The sequence below is a fragment of the Equus quagga genome, chromosome 9 (genome assembly GCF_021613505.1).
Source record: "Equus quagga isolate Etosha38 chromosome 9, UCLA_HA_Equagga_1.0, whole genome shotgun sequence".
In the NCBI taxonomy this organism is placed as follows: Eukaryota; Metazoa; Chordata; class Mammalia; order Perissodactyla; family Equidae; genus Equus; species Equus quagga.
Genome location: NC_060275.1, coordinates 84448841 through 84469996, shown reverse-complemented (window position 1 = coordinate 84469996; position 21156 = coordinate 84448841). Strand labels below are relative to the sequence as shown.

General features: G+C 40.9%; 1 protein-coding gene across 3 annotated transcripts in view; it reads left to right on the top strand.

Annotated features, from left to right (window-relative positions):
• Positions 1 to 17719: 17719 nt before the first annotated feature.
• PARP8 (poly(ADP-ribose) polymerase family member 8) overlaps positions 17720 to 21156 on the top strand; it is a 169060-nt gene continuing 165623 nt past the window's right edge. For all 3 annotated transcript variants that reach the window (XM_046672205.1, XM_046672204.1, XM_046672203.1), the window contains exons 1-3: positions 17720 to 18052; positions 18140 to 18241; positions 19189 to 19243. In XM_046672205.1, the coding sequence (XP_046528161.1) occupies positions 17950 to 18052; positions 18140 to 18241; positions 19189 to 19243 (260 nt within the window). In that variant the 5' untranslated portion in view covers positions 17720 to 17949. The remainder of the gene's footprint in view (positions 18053 to 18139; positions 18242 to 19188; positions 19244 to 21156) is intronic.

Sequence of the window (21156 nt, the reverse complement as noted above, 5' to 3'; positions counted from 1 at the left end):
AGAGATGGCAGCTCTTGTGTTTGCATTAGCTTCTGCTGGTTGTTTCCTCTGTGTCTGACACGATTCGCGTTACTGTTATTTAGCTACTGAGCTAATGTGCTTATATCTAAAGGGGTCTCATGTGAACCTGTAAATAATTAAAGATGCGTCAGCCCCCTGGAGGGCCAACATGATTCCTTGAACAAGCCAAGATACCTAGGGACCTAATCATGCAATTTCCCTAAAAAGCCTTGCTTTGAGAAAGAAGTCACATCACTCAGCGATGAGTATTATAATCACTCAAGCAGTTTGCCTGGTGCTATATAACATTCAATTTACAGAATTAAAGGTAATACAATTCAAAAGAAAAATAGCTGGTTTTAAGGAATGAATGGCCACATCAACTATTGGAAGTGTCTTTGGGTTAGAGCGTCTATATTAGGGTTTTGCAAGGTTTATATTTTTAATTAACATCCTATCCAGCTTGCTATAACTTCCATTGAGCTTCTCTGGGACAAAACAAATCAAATTTGATTATAAGCCGAAAGGCAAACAGCCAAAGAACTGAGACAAATTTTGAAGAAAGAGGTCTATCAGGAATAATCATTCTAAAAAGATAAACACTAATCAGATAAAAAAGAACCAGATATAATACAAAAACCCTATGCAATGCACCAAGAAAAAATAATTTACTTCTTTAAGAAGAAAGGTTTAACTTTCCAGACAAAAGAGTAGCAGTTTGGGCAGGAAAAGAACCCAATAAAATACCAAAGAATTATTTAAAGTCTAGAAGATGAAGCTTTAAATATTCTCAAAAAGAATTGGGATGCTAAAGGATATAGTTTAGTTAAAAGTGGTGGCATATGAGGTTCCTATAATCTAATCTCAACTTAATGATTTCTAACTTTTTAGAGTTGTATTATAATAATGTTTAATTTATATCCAAAGTACTTAAAAACGTACTTTAGGGGCCAGCCCAATGGTGTAGTTGTTGGTTTTACACACTCTACTTCAATGGCCTGGGGTTCATGAGTTCAGATCCTGGGCATGGACCTACATACCGCTCATCAAGCCATGCTGTGGCAGCATCTCACATACAAAATACAGGAGGATTGGCACAGATTAACATCATTGAAAATTAAGCTCAGCGAAAATCTTCCACAAGCAAAAAGAGGAAGATTGGCTACAGATGTTAGCACAGGGCCAATTTTCCTCACCAAAAAAAAAAAAAAAAAAAGCATATCATTGCTCATTTAATTATAATAATTAATAAATTCAATGGTATTAGATTCAAATAACTCATTGGGTTTAAAACAAAAAAATAAATGTTTTCCTCTCTCCTACCTACAGTTTTATTCCCCAGAGACAGTTGCTGTTAATAATTTCTTGTTCATCCTTGTAGTGCTACATTTCCTTTTTTAAAAAGTAGTGTACTATACTAGTATACATACTATTTACTCATGAACCTTGATTTTATCATTTAATAATACATCTTAGAGCTCTTTTTATAACAGCATATATCTCTATACCATGCTTTTAGTTACTGCACAATTGTACAGGTGTACCATTGCTTATTTACTGAGTCTCTTGTTAATGGCTATCTAGATTGTCTCCAATTTGTCCTTGCAAATAACACTGCAATGAACATCCTTACACAAATATATCATAAGGTTCGCTCCGTCAAAGAGAATATGCGTTGCTAATTTTGATAGATGTCATGAAATTACACACCAAAAAGATATAATCAATATACACTCTCTATGAGTGTGTGATCATAGCCGTTGTTCTCAAGCTATCAACAACACTAGATTTTATCAAACATAAGTTTTGCCAGTGTATCAGTTAAAAAATGGTAGTCCAAAGCTATCTGGATTCAAACGCATTGAACTATTAATGAAATTGAGCATCTTTTCACATGTTCATTGGTACTTTGTTTCTCTTCATCTGTTGTTTCTCTTTTTCTGTGTAATACTTGTCATGTCATCTACCCTTTTGTATATTGGGTTCCTCATTGTTTTCTTAATAATTTGTAAGTTTAAAAAACGACCTCTAGGGGTTGGCCCCGTGGCTAAGTGGTTGAGTTCGTGCGCTCTGCTGCAGGTGGTCCAGTGTTTCATTGGTTTGAATCCTGGGTGCGGACATGGCACTGCTCATCAAACCATGCTGAGGCAGCATCCCACATGCCACAACTAGAAGGACCCACAACGAAGAACATACAACTATGTACCGGGGGGCTTTGGAGAGAAAAATGAAAAAAATAAAATCTTTTAAAAGAAAAATGACGTCTATTCTGCTGCATATGATTCTAATACATTTTGCCTCAATTTGCTTATCTTTTAACAATGATTGTGAAATTTCTTACTATTTAGAAAGATTTTTTAAAAATATATTATGTAAGCAAACTTTTATTCTTTACTATTAATACTTCCAGGTTTGGAATCTTCCGGACCTTCCTGCAGACTGCCTATGGGAAATTTTCTTCAAAGATAAATCGCTTTTTCCCCATATGATTGTTGAGCAAGGACTAACATCATTGGCAAGGCAAGGCACTGGGGAAATTTAATCAGTGTATGATTGCTTTTAACACTCATACCAATCCTATGAGATAAGTATTAATTATTATCCCTGTCCTAAGGATGAGGAAACTGTAGTTTAAAGAGCTTAAGGAATTTGCTCAAAGTCATAAAAGAAGTAAGTCGAGAATTCAGCTCTGGGCATCTTGAATCTGAGCCTGAGCATGTAGCTTGTCTCTATAATAACTATTTCCTGTTGAGATTTATTTTACAATGTCTGCAGCATTTTACAACACTTATTTTTTCATGTCTCTCTCCAGGAAATCTGCTGTAGGGTAGAAAATGTATTAAACTCTGCATTCCCCAGAGCATAGCATAGCACAGGGCCTGGAAATCAGAAAAAGATGGAAAATATTTACTAAGAGAATTATTTTTCTATGATAGTGGTAAACATTCAACTAGTTCTGAGTGCTTACCAATTACTATAAGGGAGTCAAAAGAAATGGAAATTATAGACCTTTCCTCTGGGAACTTATAGTTTACTTGGAGAGGTAAGCTATATATACACGTATGAGAGACCAAGAGACATTGAAAAGAATATCTACTTAGCCCCCAAGAGGCTGTATTAACAAAGAAGCAAATCAAGTGTGTTCGTAAACAAATGGCTGACTGACCAAATGAATGGTTTTGCTTTGCCTTGCCAGTTATTTTTTCTGAGATTTCAACTCATGTTTCATTATCTTTTAAAAAGTTTCAAATTGACTTTCTAACAAGAAAAAACTGAGTGAGCCTCAGATTTGGAAACAAGGTATTACGGGGAGGAAATTCAGGATTGAGGTCAGATTCTGTGCAACTACTTTGATAGAGAAAAGTCAAATTTTTAGCTCAGTTCTCCAACTGAGTGCTAGGTGAAGGCTGGCAGTTTGGGAAGGTGAGCCAGTATAATTGGCTTTGAAATATATTTATGACCATCTCAATATGGGCATACCACATGGTCTAACATTTGACCACTGGAAAAAATAATGACATCACACTGAAATCTTGCCTTAGAATTTTTTCACATTGTTCCCTAGATCGATTTCTCTCTACTTCATTCTTCTGTGAAGAGCAGACAGAATTCTTACTCAGTCAAAAGGGGTAGTCACCTGAAGCTGTCCTTTAATTATCACTAGAGTGAGAAAGTTAATCAAAGGGTATTTTATACACACACACACACACATATGTATATATACAGATATGTTATAGGATATATAGGATATGTTATAGGCTGAATTATGTCCCTCTCAAAATTCGTACGTTGAAATCCTAACTCTCAGTACCTCAAAATATGACTGTATTTGGAGATAGGACTTTAAAGATGTAATCAAGGAAAATGAGGTCATATGGGTGGTCCCTAATCTGACAGGACTGGGGTCCTTATCAGAAGAGGAAAGTTGGGCATACACAAACATGCACACAGAGAAAAGACCGTGTGAGAACAAGGGGAGAAGACGGCCATTCACACGTCGAAGTGAGAGGCCTCAGAATGAAACAACCCTGCTGACGCCTTGATCTCGGACTTCTAGACAGCAGAACTGTGAGGAAATAAATTCTGTTGTTTAAGCCCCCCAGCCTGTGGGATTTGTTATAACAACCCTAGCAGACTAATACAGGATATATATGTTGTATATAAGCAACTTATTTTCCTGGTATGTAGAGAGCACGAGGAAAAAAATCTCAAATCCCTCTTCCTTTCTGCTCTTTTTGGATTGCAGCCTCTTCTCTCGCAAATAAAAAAAGTAAAAATGCTAACAAAGTAAATAGAAAGGAAAATAATACTGTTTTGACCTCTTTGGGGTGTTTTACAAAATTACTGCAATGTACCTTTTTATCTACATTGAGCAGTTGATGTTTGGAAGTTTTTTTAACATGGAAAAACCTACCCCTATTCCAAAACCTGTAGAAATAATAGATAAAACATGATAGAGGATTCTTTTTAAATATATAGCCGAATTAGAATAGAAAATAATTCTCTGCCCCCATCAGGCACAAAGCCAAACCTCATGTTGCAGGTTGCTATAAAACCTGAGTCTAAAAACTAAAAATTGAAATACACATTAAGAGAAAAAGAGAACAAGTGATAACACAAATTTGGTAAAATAATAACGATAACAATCAGGGCAAAGAGTGTGTGTGTATTATTTGTGCTATTGTTTTTTCCATTTTTCAAACTTACAGGTAAGTTTGAAATTATTTCCAAATGAAAAAATTTTTTTAAGTTAAAAAAAAAAAGAAAGACATTTTGGAGTACCATTTTCACACCTAGGCCTTTCAAACGGAGGACGCACTCTAAACTCTCAGTAAACTCAATAAGAATAAATACAGACCTAGATACGCTACAGTGAAATTGCAAGACACTAAAGTCAAACAGAATATTTTGGAGTCCACCAGAAAGGAAAGGCAGATTACCTGCCATGAGGGACAACTACATTATTGCAAAATTCTCTTCATCTGTAATAAGAGCAAGCAATAGAGGAATAATATCTTCCAAGTTATGAGGGAACATAACCATCAACCTAGAATTCTGCAACCAAATAAACCATCATTGAATGGGCAGGGATTAAAGATATTACCAGATATACACAGAAAGATGTAATTCATAGATGTCACTATAAATCTGATTGTTGAGATGCAGTAAATGGACATCTGATGAGCTTATTGAGAGTTGGTTAAAAGCTCTTCAAAGCTTAGGTCATTTCACACATGGAGCTTTGTGCTTGATGTGGAAGGACCTCTGCTTCTGCTCCAGAGAAATTGCTGTAACTTTACTACCCCAAATGTAGGAACCTCTCTTTCAGTTCTGTTCTTGGTCTCTATCCCCTGCTTATGCATATTTGCATGACACAGTGCTTCTCTTTCAGTTATTTAATTCCAGAGACCATCTCTTTCAAAACCCATTATAGTCACACCAACTATATAAAATTGTGCTAAGTCAACTTGGTTAGCTGTATTGACTGCACGGCTGTTATTTGGTTGGCACATTTCTTCATAAAATAGTTTATGCTTAGATAGAGAACTCTAGATAAATTCAACTAGGTGAATATTTTCCTTGGCAATTTTGGAACACTTAAAAGTTACTATTAACTCCTTCTTCAGCAAACGAAGAAGCCAAAATAAAAGTATTCATAAATGTAACTATTTTGATCATGCTTTCAGATAGTATATGAGGTAGCCCATGAAAGGCAAACAATATGCAGGGAAAAAAACAATTGTTTCTTAAAAATTCATGCCGAGAAAGAGACATGTGTGAAGTATGAGGAAGTACGTGAGAAAAGCTTGAGCATAGATATGTCTTGTACTAAAGTCTGTCTGCTAAGAATTCCTGGTTGGATAATGGGTAACATAACATACTCTTTTCCTCAGTGTCTGACCCAATTGAAATAATTTATTAAATAAAAGTAAAAGTTACATTATATGAAAAGAGAGAACGAGTCAAAGAAATTGGACTTTTCTAGATGCATGTTAAGCAATGTGGATCTGAAAGCAACAGGGAAAAGAAAAGGATCTGGGCTTGGGGAGTGGGGAAATCTTAGATGCTGCAGAAAGACTTGTGATGTCTTTCCAGGAAAGCTTGATTTTGGTTAAGACAAGGAAGAAGAAGGGAATGCCAGTGAAGAAACTGAAACAGGGCAATTCTTTATCATAGAAAGGGGACAGAGAGGCCACTGGGAAACCATACACATTGATCAATTTCATTTTGTTATGACCTTCGACATTTCATGGTTTCTTCATGACAGAGATGTGAGAAGTGTGAGAGGAAGGATGTGGGAAGAAAACCAGAGAGTCATGAAGAAATGATAGTACACAAGAGGGTGGATGCTTTGATCAGTGAAGGCTGTAGCAAAAGGCAAGGATGAGAGGCTTGACGGAACTTGGCTGCACATTTTCCAAAATAGTTAATTCCAGCAGTCCTGTGGCCCTTTCCAGCTGAGGAAATAGTGGATGGAAGGTTAGACCTTTCTAGAAGAAAGCTAAATGCTGTCTTTTAAGAGCAAAAGTAATAACTATGAAAAGATAATATGCCCATTAACTTATTAAACATATATCTCTACCTGATAATCTACCTTTTTATCTAGAGCACCATTAATTTATTTTACTTTTTTGCTCTCTGTTTCCCACCCACCCGTTTCAAGTACTTTTTAGATCATTGAGTGCTCATTGCCTCTGGGGAGGGATGTGAAAAGATAAAGCAGAGAAAAACGTTTTTCTAGCTTTGGTTTCTCAAGTTTTAAGACTTAGAGAAATAGAGAGGATTCTAGACTTCACAAGGTACGTAGAGGAAGAGCAAAACTTCCCCTACCTTCTCATTAAAACAAAAATAAAAACAAAACAAAATCCAAAATACTTTGGGTTCAAATTGGAAAAGAGAGAAGGGAAGATAATGAAACTGGAAAGAAGTGTAGGACCTAGAAAAAGAAAGCCACTCCCAAAGATTCACCCTGATAGGAAGGAGGAATGTTGCAACAAAGACTTCCCACCAGAGGTATAGCTGGGGGCCGAGGGAGCTGCATGTGGCTGAGCTGACTCAGCCTTCACTTGCTTAAGCAGACTGTGTTGCCTAACCACAGCGGGGCATGCTGGCTGAATCTCCCCTCTGTGACATGTGCAGATTGCCCCTCGCTGGCATTGTGCCTGACCATCACAAGTGAGTCTGATCAGTGCCCATCCAGGTGGATAATGACACTCCTAAAATGCTACTGGATGAAAGGGTATGAGGAAGGTTTCATATGGAAGGGGAAGTCCCTGCTCCTGAGCCCTGGTAAGACATACCCCGATTACAGAGCCTTCCACAGACCTCAGATAAGCAATATCTAAATGCACCTCTAGAAGCTGGGTTTTACTGAAGAAGTTCATTTTAAAAAGGAATCCTTTTGTGGCCAGCCCTGTGGCGCAGCGGTTAAGTGGGCATGTTCCGCTGCAGTGGCCTGGGGTTCACAGGTTTGGATCCCCAGTGCAGACATGGCACCGCTTGGCAAAAGCCATGCTGTGGTAGGTGTCCCATGTATAAAGTAGAGGAAGATGGGCATGGATGTTAGCTCAGGGCCAGTCCTCCTCAGCAAAAAGAGGAGGATTAGCAGCAGTTAGCTCAGGGCTAATCTTCCTCAAAAAAAATAAATAAATAAATAAATAAAAAGGAATCTTTTCTTTTAGAGTTGAGAAAAATAGAGCAAAAATTAAATAAATACTTCACTTGTGGAGTGTAGCAATGTTAGCTTTCCATCTTTTTTTTCTTTAAAGATTGGCACCTGAGCTAACAAGTGTTGCCAATCTTTTTTCTTTTCTTTCTGCTTTATCTCCCCAAATCCCCCCAGTACATAGTTGTATATCCTAGTTGCAGGTCCTTCTAGTTGTGCCATGTGGGACGCCGCCTCAATGTGGCCTGACGAGCGGTACAATGTCAGCACCCAGGATTCGAACCGGCGAAACCCTGGGCTGCCACAGCAGAGCACTCGAACTTAACCACATGGCCACGGGGCCAGCCCCAGTCTTTTGTTGTTATTAGTTCTGAAATTCCCACCAGGAAACAAGTGATCATTTCAAAATCTATAATTGATAATCAGGCTAAATTTATTCTTTTTAAAGTAAACTAAAAAGTTCTTAAAATTATCCCAATAATCCACATTATTATTGAAAATTTTTAAATAAAGGAAACGAAATTAAAACATTCAAAATACCACTATTCAGAGATAAATACTCTTAACATTTTGGTATGATTTCCAGGCACACTATGGGACATAACCATTCAGATTAAAGAATTTGACTTTACAAAAATTTGATTTCAGACTCGCTTCAATTTAGAAGGCATGGGCTGAGCATGACAAAATGGGAGCCACCATGAAGGCATGAAGGCATCTTTGTAGGTTTAAAGCTGGTGATTGCTATATTAGGTTTTCTCTTCAAGAAACTACCATTTTTTAGACTGTACCAGCAATGGTCTTGTAGACTGTTTGTATCATTTTTATTGATTTACTTTGTTTTTAGTGTTTGTATCAGTCAACAATTCCCACAGTAATGCTGAGTAACAAATTCACTCCAAACTCTGTGGCTTAAAACAAAAATCATTTATTCTCATTCATGTGTCTGTGCCTGATGAAGCCTGTGGTTGACTGAGCTTGGCTCCAAGTGGCAAGTTGAATCCAAGTCTGCCCTACGTGTGTCTCATCCTTCTAGCAGTTACCTAGGTTATGTTCTTCTCATGGTGATGGCAGAAATACAAGAAAGTAAGTCCAACCACACTTGCACATTTCAAGCTTCTGCTTATTTCATTACTGCAAACAACCTATTGGCCCAAACTAGTCAATGGACAAGCCTAAAGGCAAGGGCAGCAAGGTACACTCCTCTCGGCAGGAAGACAAAGAGAGCCACATATCTAACAACAATAAGAAGTGGATTTTTCCCATGCAGATTGGGAGGATCTTTTGAGTAATAATAGAATCTATTCCATTAAATTTCAATATAAACATTGAGTATCATAAATTTGCTTTGTTAATTCTTGAAGTAATTGTGTACTGTTAACGTCAATGGTACTTACATTTTGATTTACGAAAATTTGCCCTAAGACAACTTTTTCATGGATGACTCACCATCATAAAATGGGAGAAGAAAAGTACATTTTTAATGAATTTATTCTCACTAGGCTGTTCCATAACCACTTTTCCGTAACAGTAACTAGTGACAGCAATATTAATTCTAATTCTTGGTTCTATTATAAATTTTCTTTGTAAACTATAAAAGTTTAACCAGGTAGAACAATCATTTTAAATATAAAGTATTCCTTACACAGGGCAGTAGAAAGGCCAAAAGACTCCAAAAGAACAGAGGGTCAGATTTCAGGGAACTAAAACTCTGTGGACTGCTCTTAGGGATCAGAAACTAGGGGAAAAGGAAGAAGGCTCTTTGACTGCTGTGATGTCAAGTAAGAAATTTGCAAAAACTGTCCAGAGATAACATCTCATGGTTTCATAAAAGCAAAACCCCAAATGAAAAACAACAAGGTGCTCCCATGTGGTTCCTCCTTCCACCCAACTTGCATGTGCTCCGTCTGCTTTCACTATATCATAAGTTTCCATCTCAGCAACCCTGGAAAGAATGCTGTTCCCTAACCCAGGTAGGTTAACTTCCTGTTCAAAAGCATTAAAATTCCTTCCTTCCTCCTTTCTTTCTTTCTACTCTTCTCTATGTTGGAAGCAATGTGAAAATCCATTCAGTTCATACTTCCACCATTAGACAGGAGCACACCTAAAATAACCTAGACAGAAAAGACAAAATATGGCTAGAGTTGGCAACCATTTTGTTGGAAGCTTGCTAGTGTCAACAGTTCAGGAGGCTGGTGTGCCAGGTGGCAGGAGGAAATAGATTTGTATTATATGGGATATATGAGCTACTGGCACTGATTTAAAGTGGTGCTGCTATTGAGGTCACACATGGTCCTGATGGAATCAAGCTTAGGTTGGGTCTGGCACATTCCAGGCTAAGCTGTAGACTAAGATTGATTTGCTGGGACAGGCAGTAACTCCCCTAGAACTGCAAGCATTTAATATAGAGTGCCACCTTCTGCCAAGTTTGCCATGAAAAACTATTGTTGGAGAATTCCAGCCAGCACATATTGAGCAAGTCCTGTCATGTGCTTTCCCTTTCAAAATCTTTCAGTGGTTAAGAAATTTGAATGTCTGTACTTAACACACGAGTTCCTTCACGATTTGATTTCTGCGTACTTTTCTAGCCTCATCGATAGAACTATTCCTGTCCCCCTCATTCTTTCATGCAGTGGCATGGTAAATGTTTAACAATCAGCTCTCTGGGAAAAGGAGTGAAGCCCTGCTTTGTAGTGATTCTGATTTCTGTGGTGTAAATACTCCCGCTATAGCTGATTTCAAGCTGCCAATGTGAAATCACTGAATGCGGAGTGGGGAAGAGATGTGTACAGTTGGTCTTGCAAGTGTATGCGAGCCAGCTCAGACACACCACTGCCTCCAGGCCTTCCCACTGCCCGGAATGTCCTTCTTCATTTTCTTCACACCTACTCACCTTCAATACTCAGCATCACTGATACCCGCAAATCGACATCCCCAGCTCAATCTGAGTTACATATCCCACATCTGTGTTCCTATTTTGCACTGTGGAAGGGTACTCACTTTCTTTCATTTAACACGCATTTATTATTTTCTGTGTTTCACACATTAGCTTATTTATAAGAGAAATACTTTTGAACCGAACAAATTACTCAGGCTCTGAGCACAGCTGCTCAGTGTCTTAAGGAAGGAAGGCAAACAGCGAGTGTGGTAAGTGCTACTACTGGGCTAACCACAGAGGAGGGGCACCCAGACGGAACATGATCTGCAACTGTAATTATCACACTGTGAGAAGAAAATCAGAAGAAATCCAAACTGTGAGGAATCAAATAATCCATTTCTTGATACAATTTGCCCCCCAAAAGACAAGTGAACACCCAAGATCCAGCCTAGAGAGATGCAGTGAACTAGTGCAGTAAATGATTTATTAGAATAGGAAGAGACCAACAAGAAATATTGCCTTCACCCTTTCCCATGGGCTGCCCCTGAACATGGAATGGGTATTTGACCTGGGCCTAACAAATCATAGTACTTTATCCACTCGGCAGCAGTGGTTGTCCAAAAGATAGACTCTTGAGCTAGCGTGGGAAGCTAATGATACTATTTTTATCATGGGATTGGTATATATTTCCTGGGGAAAAGAAGCTATCCTCCCATTGAGTTTACTAAGCTGGAATGCTATAGGTTTGGGATTAACAGAGGGTGATTTTCCCTGTTATCCGAACGTAAGAAAATGCCAAACAGAAATGGAAATGGGAAGAGAGAGAAAATTCTGGTTGAGTTGAGTCCCCAGTTCAATGGTCTGAACCCCTAGTTCCTCCAGCTCTTGCTTTGGTCTGCTGAGCCAACCAAGAATCCTTCCCAGTTATTCAAGCCAACAAATCGAATCTTGTCTTTACTGGTTTGACTTAGAGTTCTGTCATACAACCAAATGTTTCCAGATAAATATAGTGACCCTGGATGTGAGCTCAAAGAGGCAAAAGTGGATTATAAGAAATGTGCCTCCAGGGAGGCACTTGTTCCACGATTCCTTCAGCTCCCTCCTTTACCTCAAATCTGTATGGATTCCCAGAAGGCACCAAGCATAGGGGGCTTACAAATGTGAATAAGAGGAAGTCCGAATGCATGGATTTCCAATTCACTTTTAACAAATGCATCCAAGCAACGTGAAAGAAAACTACAGGAGAAGTTGGGGAAACCAAGGAGGAATCAGTCCATTGTATATAGGGGTGAGGGAGAGAATTTTGAAAAAGTGGCTCCTTAATAATAACTAATTTTCACTAAGCAGCTTTTGTGTTTCTCTTGGCATGTGTTTATCTCATTTAACCCTCTTCTTCAACCGCTGAGGGATAGGGCCATTGCTCTCCCCATTTTTCGGATAAGAAAACTGAGATTTTACATAATAGCAAATTGTGATTGTGTACTTTGCTTGTTTAGATCTCTACTAAGTTAGAGAGTCAGCAGCATTTGATGCTAACTGTTTTACCCCAAAGCCCAGTCATCACAAGCCTTTCTTGGGATGAGTGTGAAAATCATTTCACAACTGATATCCAAAGAAGGGAAAGAACATATAATAGAAGTTTTGATCTGAATTAAAAAAAAATGTATATATTATTGAAATTACATGGAACACAGTTCACTGACAAAAAACTAACCAACAAACAAAAAATCCCAAGTGTTAAGTCATCTAAAACTTTTTGGAAACGCCAAATATCCGTCTTTGTTTGGCATGTTATAGGCGCAAATTAAGTAGAGATAAACCAACTTAGCCTTATTTAATCCAATTTCCCCCAAATTTACTTGAATCTGTAAACATTTTGGGGGAAATCTCATTATATAATATAAAATAAATGTCCCACGAAACATTCTTGGAGAAACGTTTCTCTGTCATGAAGAAAGCATGAAATGTCGAAAGTCATAACAAAATGAAATTGATCAATGCGTATGTACTGAATACCTCCAACAGACACAACACTAGGCCAAGAGCTACTTAGGGGCAGTGGGAACAAAGAAGAGGTGACAGGGGCAACCTGAATTTCAAGGAATTTAAAATGGCAATAAAAGACAATAATTAAGATGAAGTCAGTCCAATAATTATCCATTTAAATACTGTGCATGATGTTAAAATAGTCTCTCTTGTAAGCTCTGTGGTAGTTACTAAGATGAGTAAGACCAGTTCCTGCCTTCAAGGAAATTACAGTCTAGAAATGAGGAGTTTAGGGAAGAGGGAATATTAGTGAGTTGGAGAAATCAGGAGACCTTTTGAAGAAGGTAGTATTTAGTCTGACGGAGAGAGCTTTAAATTTTAAATTTTTATTATTTTCAATAAATAAAAAATTAGAACTTCTGCCTGACTAAAGAGTATATATAATAGAAAAGGGTTTGCTATCCAGAATATATAAAGATCTTGCCTATAAATAAATAATAAAAAGCTAGCAACCCAACAGAAAATAGAGAAAGGATATGACAGGCAATCACACTCAATTATTCTTGTGTACTCAAGAGACTAAACAAATTGCCAATAAACACTTGAAAAAATGCCCAGCCTCACTAATAATCAGGGAAATACCAGTAAAAACAAGATGAATAGTTTTCATCCAACCAATTAGAAAAAAAACTTGTAGAATGATAGTATCACTTGTTGGGAATGTTGCAGAGAATTAGGTACTCTCGAAAAGAGCTGGTGGAGTATAAAGTGATGAGGCAATTTTGCGAGCAATTTACTTGCACCTATCAAATTTTTAAATTGCCAGTTCCTTGTGATCCAGTCACTCCACTTCTAGCAATCTATCCCAGAGAAACTGCTTAAAATGTGCATTTATTGCAAATAGTTTTCATCAAAAAACATTTTGAAAAACCCATCATGGCTGCAGAGGCATGGTTAAAACAATATCATGGCGGAGCCATTCAGTAAAATTCTCTGCAGTGGCTAAAAGGAATGAGCTAGATCTCTTTGCATTCACATAGACAATTCTCCAAGACAGTGGAAAAATCAAGTTGTAAAACGACATGTATCATGTGATTCCTTTTAAGTTAAAATGTATATGTATAAATCTATGAATGAATGTGCATTTGCGTGTGGACATCTGAACACAAGAATGGAAGGAGTCCCTCATAGCTCTTGATACTAGTTACCTTCAGCGTGAGGAGTGGAATTTGGGGTTAGGATGGGTGGGAATTTTCACATTTTACTCTCCATACTAATGTATGTCTTAAATAGCTTGCACTGAGAATATATTCATGCCGTATTTATGCACTTTTAAGAATAAACAAAAGAAGAGATGTTTAAAACAAAGTAGAATTAATACGAGTGAGAGCAAGCCGAGAAGAATGAGATTGTGTGGGATGGTGCAGCATCTGATCTAACGAGACCGAGTATGCGTCTATGATAGAAATGGGAATTAAAGTTTAATGAGACATAAATGGACTAAATTAAAGAGAACCTTGGAACTAGAAAGAGGAGTTCAGGTTTCACGCTATAACTCTGGTGACAGTTAAATTCATTAAGGTTGCTAGAAAGGGACATAAAACCTCAACATGAGACCTGTGCTACCCTATTTGACTTTGGCTTAGGGGGTACGGAAAAGATCAAACTGGGACAAATCTCACATCAAACCACCTAAAATTCTCCTGCATGTTGTCAAGTTTATTCAAAGTTGGCTTTGGTTTGGTCATACTTTGATTGCTAGCCCCCTCAGATGAGGTCAGGAGAGCAGAGTTAGTTTCTCCCAAAGCAAAACTACTGGCAGTTTTATAAAGAAAGAATTGCCCCAGTCCACTCTATTTACAAGAGGCCAATTAGGCCTACCTGGCATTTTGAATTTTATGGACTTCTTTCCATTACAGAACCCTTGCAAGAAGTCAGATAAATCTAATAACTGAAAAGAATTTTGAGATCGCCTTCCTTCCAGCGGCTTCCCATTTCTCTCAAATAAAATCGTACTTCCTCACTCTGGCATAAAGCCCCTCAGTGATTTCTTCCCATAGCGACTCCTTGGACCCTCTCTCTCTCTCTCTTTCACTCTGATTCTACCACCAAGGCCAACTATTACAGTGCTGTGTCCACTGCCGACCAAGGCTGCTGGGCTTTCCCCTGGGCATTTGCGGCTGATACACCATCATCACGCATTTGGGAAAGGGGGCTGTTCTCCTCTTTGCTGATCCTGCCTCCCATCCTCTTTTCTTAATCCCCACGGAATAAGGCAGAGGTTCAGGCTTCTAGTTTTCTGAAGATTTACCAAGGGCTGGGATTCATTTGGGAAAGGAAGTTCAATGTAAGAAAGGGAAACATAACTGCCACTAAAAGAGGCTATTTTGAGAGCCCACAGGCTCCAGGCCCCTCTCAGAATCCGTTACAGGGCCCCTTGTTGGCTTCACTCCCGGCCTGCTGCTGTTGGGGGGGCCAGTTTACTCCCCAGTGAGATATTTGAATATTTATTTTCCTTAAAGTTCAGTTCAACTGCTCAAAGTTTTGGAAAGAGGAAAAAGTTCATTGCAGTCTATGTCCCACCTTAGACAAATTAATTATCCCCACTGTGCCTCAGTTTCCTCTTTTGTAAAACGTGAAGACTAATAACAGCTACTATATAGAGTTATTGTGAGAACTAAATAATTAATATATGTAAAGCATTTAGAGTAGTATCAGGCTGCTCTAATAAGTTCTGGATAAGTGTGAGTTAATACCTACATCACACTGTTGAATTTCATGTCACATTTCTATTACCTTACACTTCTACAGTTGGGTCTTTCAGCATAGGCGAGGAATTTACATTTTTCCTCTAATAAATTCTACCTGTTGGCTTGGGATCGTTTTTCTAAACTGGTGGGACTTTTAAATTGACTAGACTTAATCATCCGACATATAGATTATTATCTTCAATTTACTATGACATACCTCAGAGTTGTTTCTCATGGTGAACGATGATTTCTATTGATTTAACAAACTGCTTGAGGGCCTTCTATGTACTATGATCCTGAATGCATGTGAGTGTGACTGTGTGTGGTGCACACGAGTGTTTAAGGTAGACATATGACCCCTTCATCTCACAGGTGCATAGAGTTTTTAATAAGAGCGCAAATAATCTAAATGTTTAAATAAGAGTCTGAAGTGAGACAGAGTAAATAGGATACCGGCTATGAGCACAGTTAGAAAGAATCGGGACATAAAGATGTAGCATGGAACACTGATGCCTTGGTATACTTTTTATTAGAGAAACTTATCCTGCAGAAATGCATTGAAGATAGAAAGGGTAGTTTTTATTTTTGTCTTCTCCCTTAAAATTTAAAAATATTTAAATATATCACACCTTAAGGGCATGAATAGAGTGAGGTTAGCTTTGTTTAATAAAGACAGGGCAGCCTGCGAAGCATGACCAAAAATAACAAATATAGGACAAATCACAAGAAGGCCTATTTTATGGAATAAGTAGTAGACCAAGAGGTGATCCAGACAAAAACACTTGGTAGCTTTAAAACGATTTCAAATTTCTTTGTAGTAAGGGTTTTTCTTTGAGAATGCAAACTCAGTGGATACACAACTCTAAAACGAATTTTTGTGACTTGAAAGATTTTGAGCTTTTTGGAGAAGTCAGGGCACAGAATGGAAGAAGGAAGTAGGTGTGATACTCAGGGCTATGTGGAAGAGAAGAAAGTGATAAGGGTCCTACACAAAGCAGGGTACCCAGGAGGGCCTTGAACCTGCCCTGCCCTAGTCAGGAAGCGTTTCAGGAGAGGTGTGAGCAGCACATGCACTGTATCGTGACTGTGGCTTTACTACATCAAAAACTGCAGTGGTCCAGGTGATGCAGGGGGACGTTCCCTCTTATGATTCACAACGAATGTGGTGTGTTCCAGGCTGTACAACAAATCATTTCATATTTTCTTTTCTGCAAGATGAAGGAGTTGGAGCATTTGATCTCTCATTGCTTTTGTCTCTCTAGAATTTTAATCCATCAGAGATGGTGATCCTTCCTAATTCTCCTACACGTTACCACTTTCAGAACCAGAACTGGATTGATTAAGGGTCTGAGCCAGTCTGACAATTCTTGGGTACTTATGCTGATAAAGCAGCTGTCTGAAACTGGGGTACCTATAAAGAAAAGAGGCTGCAAGGCACGACCACTTATGCATTCAGCCCACATTTTGGCCTCCTATATTCCAGGCACTGCACCAGGCACTGGGAATGCAGAAGCAGATGAGACATGGCCTGCTCAGGGGAGCCTTCTCATTGGAGAAAAGATCAACAAGAAAAGTGCCATTGAAGGCCTGACCTAGGCATAGGGCAATATAGAGTCTGGGCACCAACATCAGCCAAAGGTGTCCTTAAGCAGAACAGAAAGTGTGGCTCAGAGCAATATCTCCTTTCCCAACAAGACAACAGAATTGTAGGAGCTTTTCCTTGACTGTCCGGCAAAGGGGTGGCTTTTTAAAACAAGCCAAACAAATATCCATCTTTTAGGGAGACCTCGGCACGTGCCAGCTGATTCTGCCAATTTTTTCTGGACGGAAATATCTCTGAGGGAAGAACTGGTGAGTCTTTGGAAGTGGAAGTCCCTCAAAAGGGACTGCATTTCCTAAAGGGCGCCCCGAAGGGGCTGAACTACTTCCATCTGGGAGAAAAGACTCTGGCAGTGAGGGCACGGGAGGATGCACGTCTGGAGAATTTCAAGGCTTTTTCCATCTTGCCTGATGTGGCAACAAGGAAAGATTTGTTCGTTTTATTTATTTATTTTCAATTTCTAAAGATTTTTCTTTTCCCCTCTCCCCCTCCCAGCCACTCCGGTTTGGGTCTTCCATATGACTCATAATTCCTTCTGAAGTGGAGTCGGATTCATAAAAGTGGTGGTGGGGGTGGTGGGGCAGCCTGGGAGCCCCAGGGAGTCTTCACCACCTACATTCCCACTCAGCCCCGGCGCGAGTGGCGGTCGGGCGGGGACATCCAGCCTGCGCGGGGATGGCGGATACTAGGAGATTCCCGGCGGCCGGGGCCGGGTGACCGGGCGGCTGGCGCGGCGGGCGCGGGAGGGTCTGCGGCGCGCGGCGCTGCTGCAGCCTCGGCACAGCCGCCGCCGCCCGCGGGCGCGAGTGTGCGCGGGTGTGGAAGGCCGACGTGCGGGCCGCGAGGGGTGTGCGCGCGGGGGGCGGAGCGGGGCTCGCCCCTCGCCGGCGCCCGCCGCCCCGCCGGTGATCGCTCTCCAGCCGTCTCCAGCACCCTCGGCTCCGCACGGCCGTTGGTCCGGGCGGGGGAGGGAGAAAGTGAGACTCGGTGTCATCACCATCCATTGTCAGGAGGGGAGGAAATTGGAATCCAGCAGCGGCGAGCAGCAGCTGGGCGGTCACATCTGGGAATGCACAGCCGACCTCCCCCTCCTCCTCCTCCACCGCCTCCTCCTCTCTCACCCAGGATCACTTCCGAAATCACTTCGTCTTCAGCCCCTGCCTCGGCCAGAGGTTTCATTTTTAACTAAATATTTACGAAAGCTGGAAGCGTGCGAGGGGGGTGGGGTGGGGTGGAAATCGCGGCTGCTTCTTTTCCAGGGATTTATTTAATGGGGATGTGTTCAAGGCAAGAGCGAATTCAGAAGGATATCGACGTCGTGATCCAGAAGTCCAGAGCAGAGAAGGACTGCCTGTTTGCAGGTGAGTTCTCGCCTTTCCGGAGCCGCGGACCCGGCGCCCGCTTCCTCGGCCCGCCCGCCGTACCCCTTCCCAGTTTTCAGACCGCGACGTGTGTGGCTGGGGGTGGGGGGGTGGCATGCACGTCCCCATTCCGGGGTTCATTTGGCAACCGCGGCTGCAGCGAGAGCCGGAGCCAAAAGGGGGAGGGGGCGCCAGCCTCTCCCCTTCTCCCCTCCCCCAAGTCTGGAGCAGCCACCAGCTTTGGGGCAGAACCCGGGTGGCCCGAGCGGGGGTCTTGGCGGAGGGGCCCTGCGCTGTGTCTTTAGCCCCTTGGGAATGCCCGGCGCGTCCAAGCCCGCCTCCTGGGTTTCAGCAGCAGCGGCCGAGAGGGGCGGGTTGGACCCGCCGGGTTTGCGCAATGGGCTGAGCGGCGGCGGCGGCCGGGAATGGAGCCCGCTGCGCTGCGTTGCGCTCGGCGGCTGCGCCCGGCGCCGAGGCCCCCGGGGGCAGCGCTCGGCCGATCTCCGGCCCCTTCAGCTCCCTCCAGTTCCCTCCGACCGGCAGTGCGTTGCCCCGGAAAGAGAAGGGATTCCCGGGGTTCCCGAGGCGCCCAGCGCTCCTGCATGGGGGTCGCCTTTCGTCCATTTTGCTCCCCCGGGCGAGGGATCGGATTTTGCTTTCGTGGCCGCGAGCTCGGCGGGGGCCGCTTCCTGCCGCCCCGACAGGGAAATTCCCACCGTTGCCATGGCACCCGGCACTTGTTGCGGGGGGCGGCCTCCAGCGGCACCTGGCCCGGGGTGCGCAGCATCCCCTCCTGTGGGGCGCCGAGGGAGGACCTCTCGGCTCTCCAGTCCTCGCCTCCCGCCCCGCCGGGCATCCCCTTGGCTCCACCAAGTAGGGGGCCCAAGTCTTGACCAGGGTTAAAAATCCACTCAAGGGGTAGCTTTTAACAGGACTTTCCGTTTCAGATTTCAGATACTCAGACTCCACCTTTACTTTCACCTACCTTGGCGGCCCCAGAAGGTATTTATGTGTCTAGAGTTGCTTCATTTCCTGTTCACAGGCTTGTGTTTCCTTTGTTCTTAGCGTGTTCCGTGTTCGGGTTTTTTTTTTTTTTCCTTGTTGCTTTCCTTTAGCCGCATCCCAAACCTGAAGTCCCTCGGTTTTAAATAGCAAAGGAGAAATAAATATGTTTGATTCAAGTGTTTCTAAGATCACACCACAGGCAATGAGCAGAACTCTTATACTCCTCCTGTTAAAGCTGTTCTACAGTAGCAGCTTGCTCTGGAGGCATTTGGGGATTGACAGAGTAAAGCGAGTGGGAAACCGGAATACTGGGTATGAAGTGAAATGCATAAAACACGTAAGATGTCACAAAACAGTTTGATCACATGTGATGATTTTCCTGGTGAATTGGGGCTGCATGTTTTCTGAAGGTTGACATAAACAAGCAGTCTGCCAGTTCTCCAGGCTTTCTTTTTTTTTTTTTAAGGAGCGAGATTTTGGTTTTCACATTTAGTTGTAGGAAAGAATTTGGAAGTTTTATGTAGTGGGAATGTATAATTTCTTTCTTGAGGAGGAAGAATGAGAGATGGATATATTAATATTAAATTGTTAACGGCATGAAAGTAGCCCAAATCCAATTTTGTATTTGGGAGGTAGAATTAATATGAAAAGTAGCCTTTAAAATATGCGTTGTTGTCTTCACTTGTTAAGTTAGAATTTTCTCCCTTTAGCCCTTTGGAGACGCAGTGGTTTAAAAGAGCAGTGGCCACATATGAGAACTGTCAGAGATTTAGCCTTGCTGTTAGGACTTGACAGTCAATATCATTTGATCACGTTCCAAAATATCTCTTAGCTAATGGAAACGTTTATGAACATATAAATTGCAAAAGAAGCTTTTGTCTCTAATACATTTTTAAAAAGCTTGGAATTAATGTGAACCTTTAAAATGCTTACGATCCGTGTTGTCATCTACCTCTCTAAAAAGGTTTAATTGAAACAGTTGTGAGGTTTCCCATAAGTACGGAATGCCTAAGCCTTGGGATTAGTATATTGATTTGATTTACTGGTTCAAAATATAACATATAATATGTACTTAGTGGGGGAGAATAAAATTACACTATCTTCACTTACTGTAGTACCATCATCTTTGTAATTATGAATAAAATGAATAATTAAATTAGAGGAGATTCAACTAAATTCATACTGCTCCTGTACTTACTATGCAGAGGGCGCTGGTGTGTGACTAACATCCTCTTGGATTATTTTAACAGTTAAAATATGCTGTGAGGCCCGTTGAAAATATTCCCCATACAATCAGGTAGAAATCTACATGAGTTGTCTGTTTCACAGTGGTTGCTGTTCATCCAGTGAGAGGTGTGGACTGGGAAAGCCCTGGGTAGGCTTTTCAACTAAGTAGCTTTATTATTTTCAATAAGGTACTTGAATTCTTCTGGCCTCAGTTTACCTTTCTGTGCAATGAGGGAGTGAACGGTATACTTAATCTCTAAGATCTGTTAGATACTTCGCTAAGATTCTTTATCATCAAATTAGTGAAATAGTATTAACATAGCAAGAGGTGGAGAAGATTTGAATGCCTCCAGGAGCAAGGCCAGTGGCTTGGGATGAATAATTAACTAACCAAGATAACATCAGTTTTCACTGTAGGAACAAGTACCATGGTTGCTCTTAAAGTAAGACATGTTTCGTTTTCTATGTTACTCTACTTAGGGATAGTATTTTCTTTTGTCTCTGATTTAAATACTTGGGACTTGTACATCTAATGTGGAGCAGCTAGTACGAATGTTGACATGTTTGCTTTGTCTTCTCAAAAGCTTATTGTACCAGACAATATATGAAGGATCATTTTAGTATAGTAATCATAATCCCTTTAATGATAACCCCTTTATGGGTTTGTAGATAATGGTACAGAG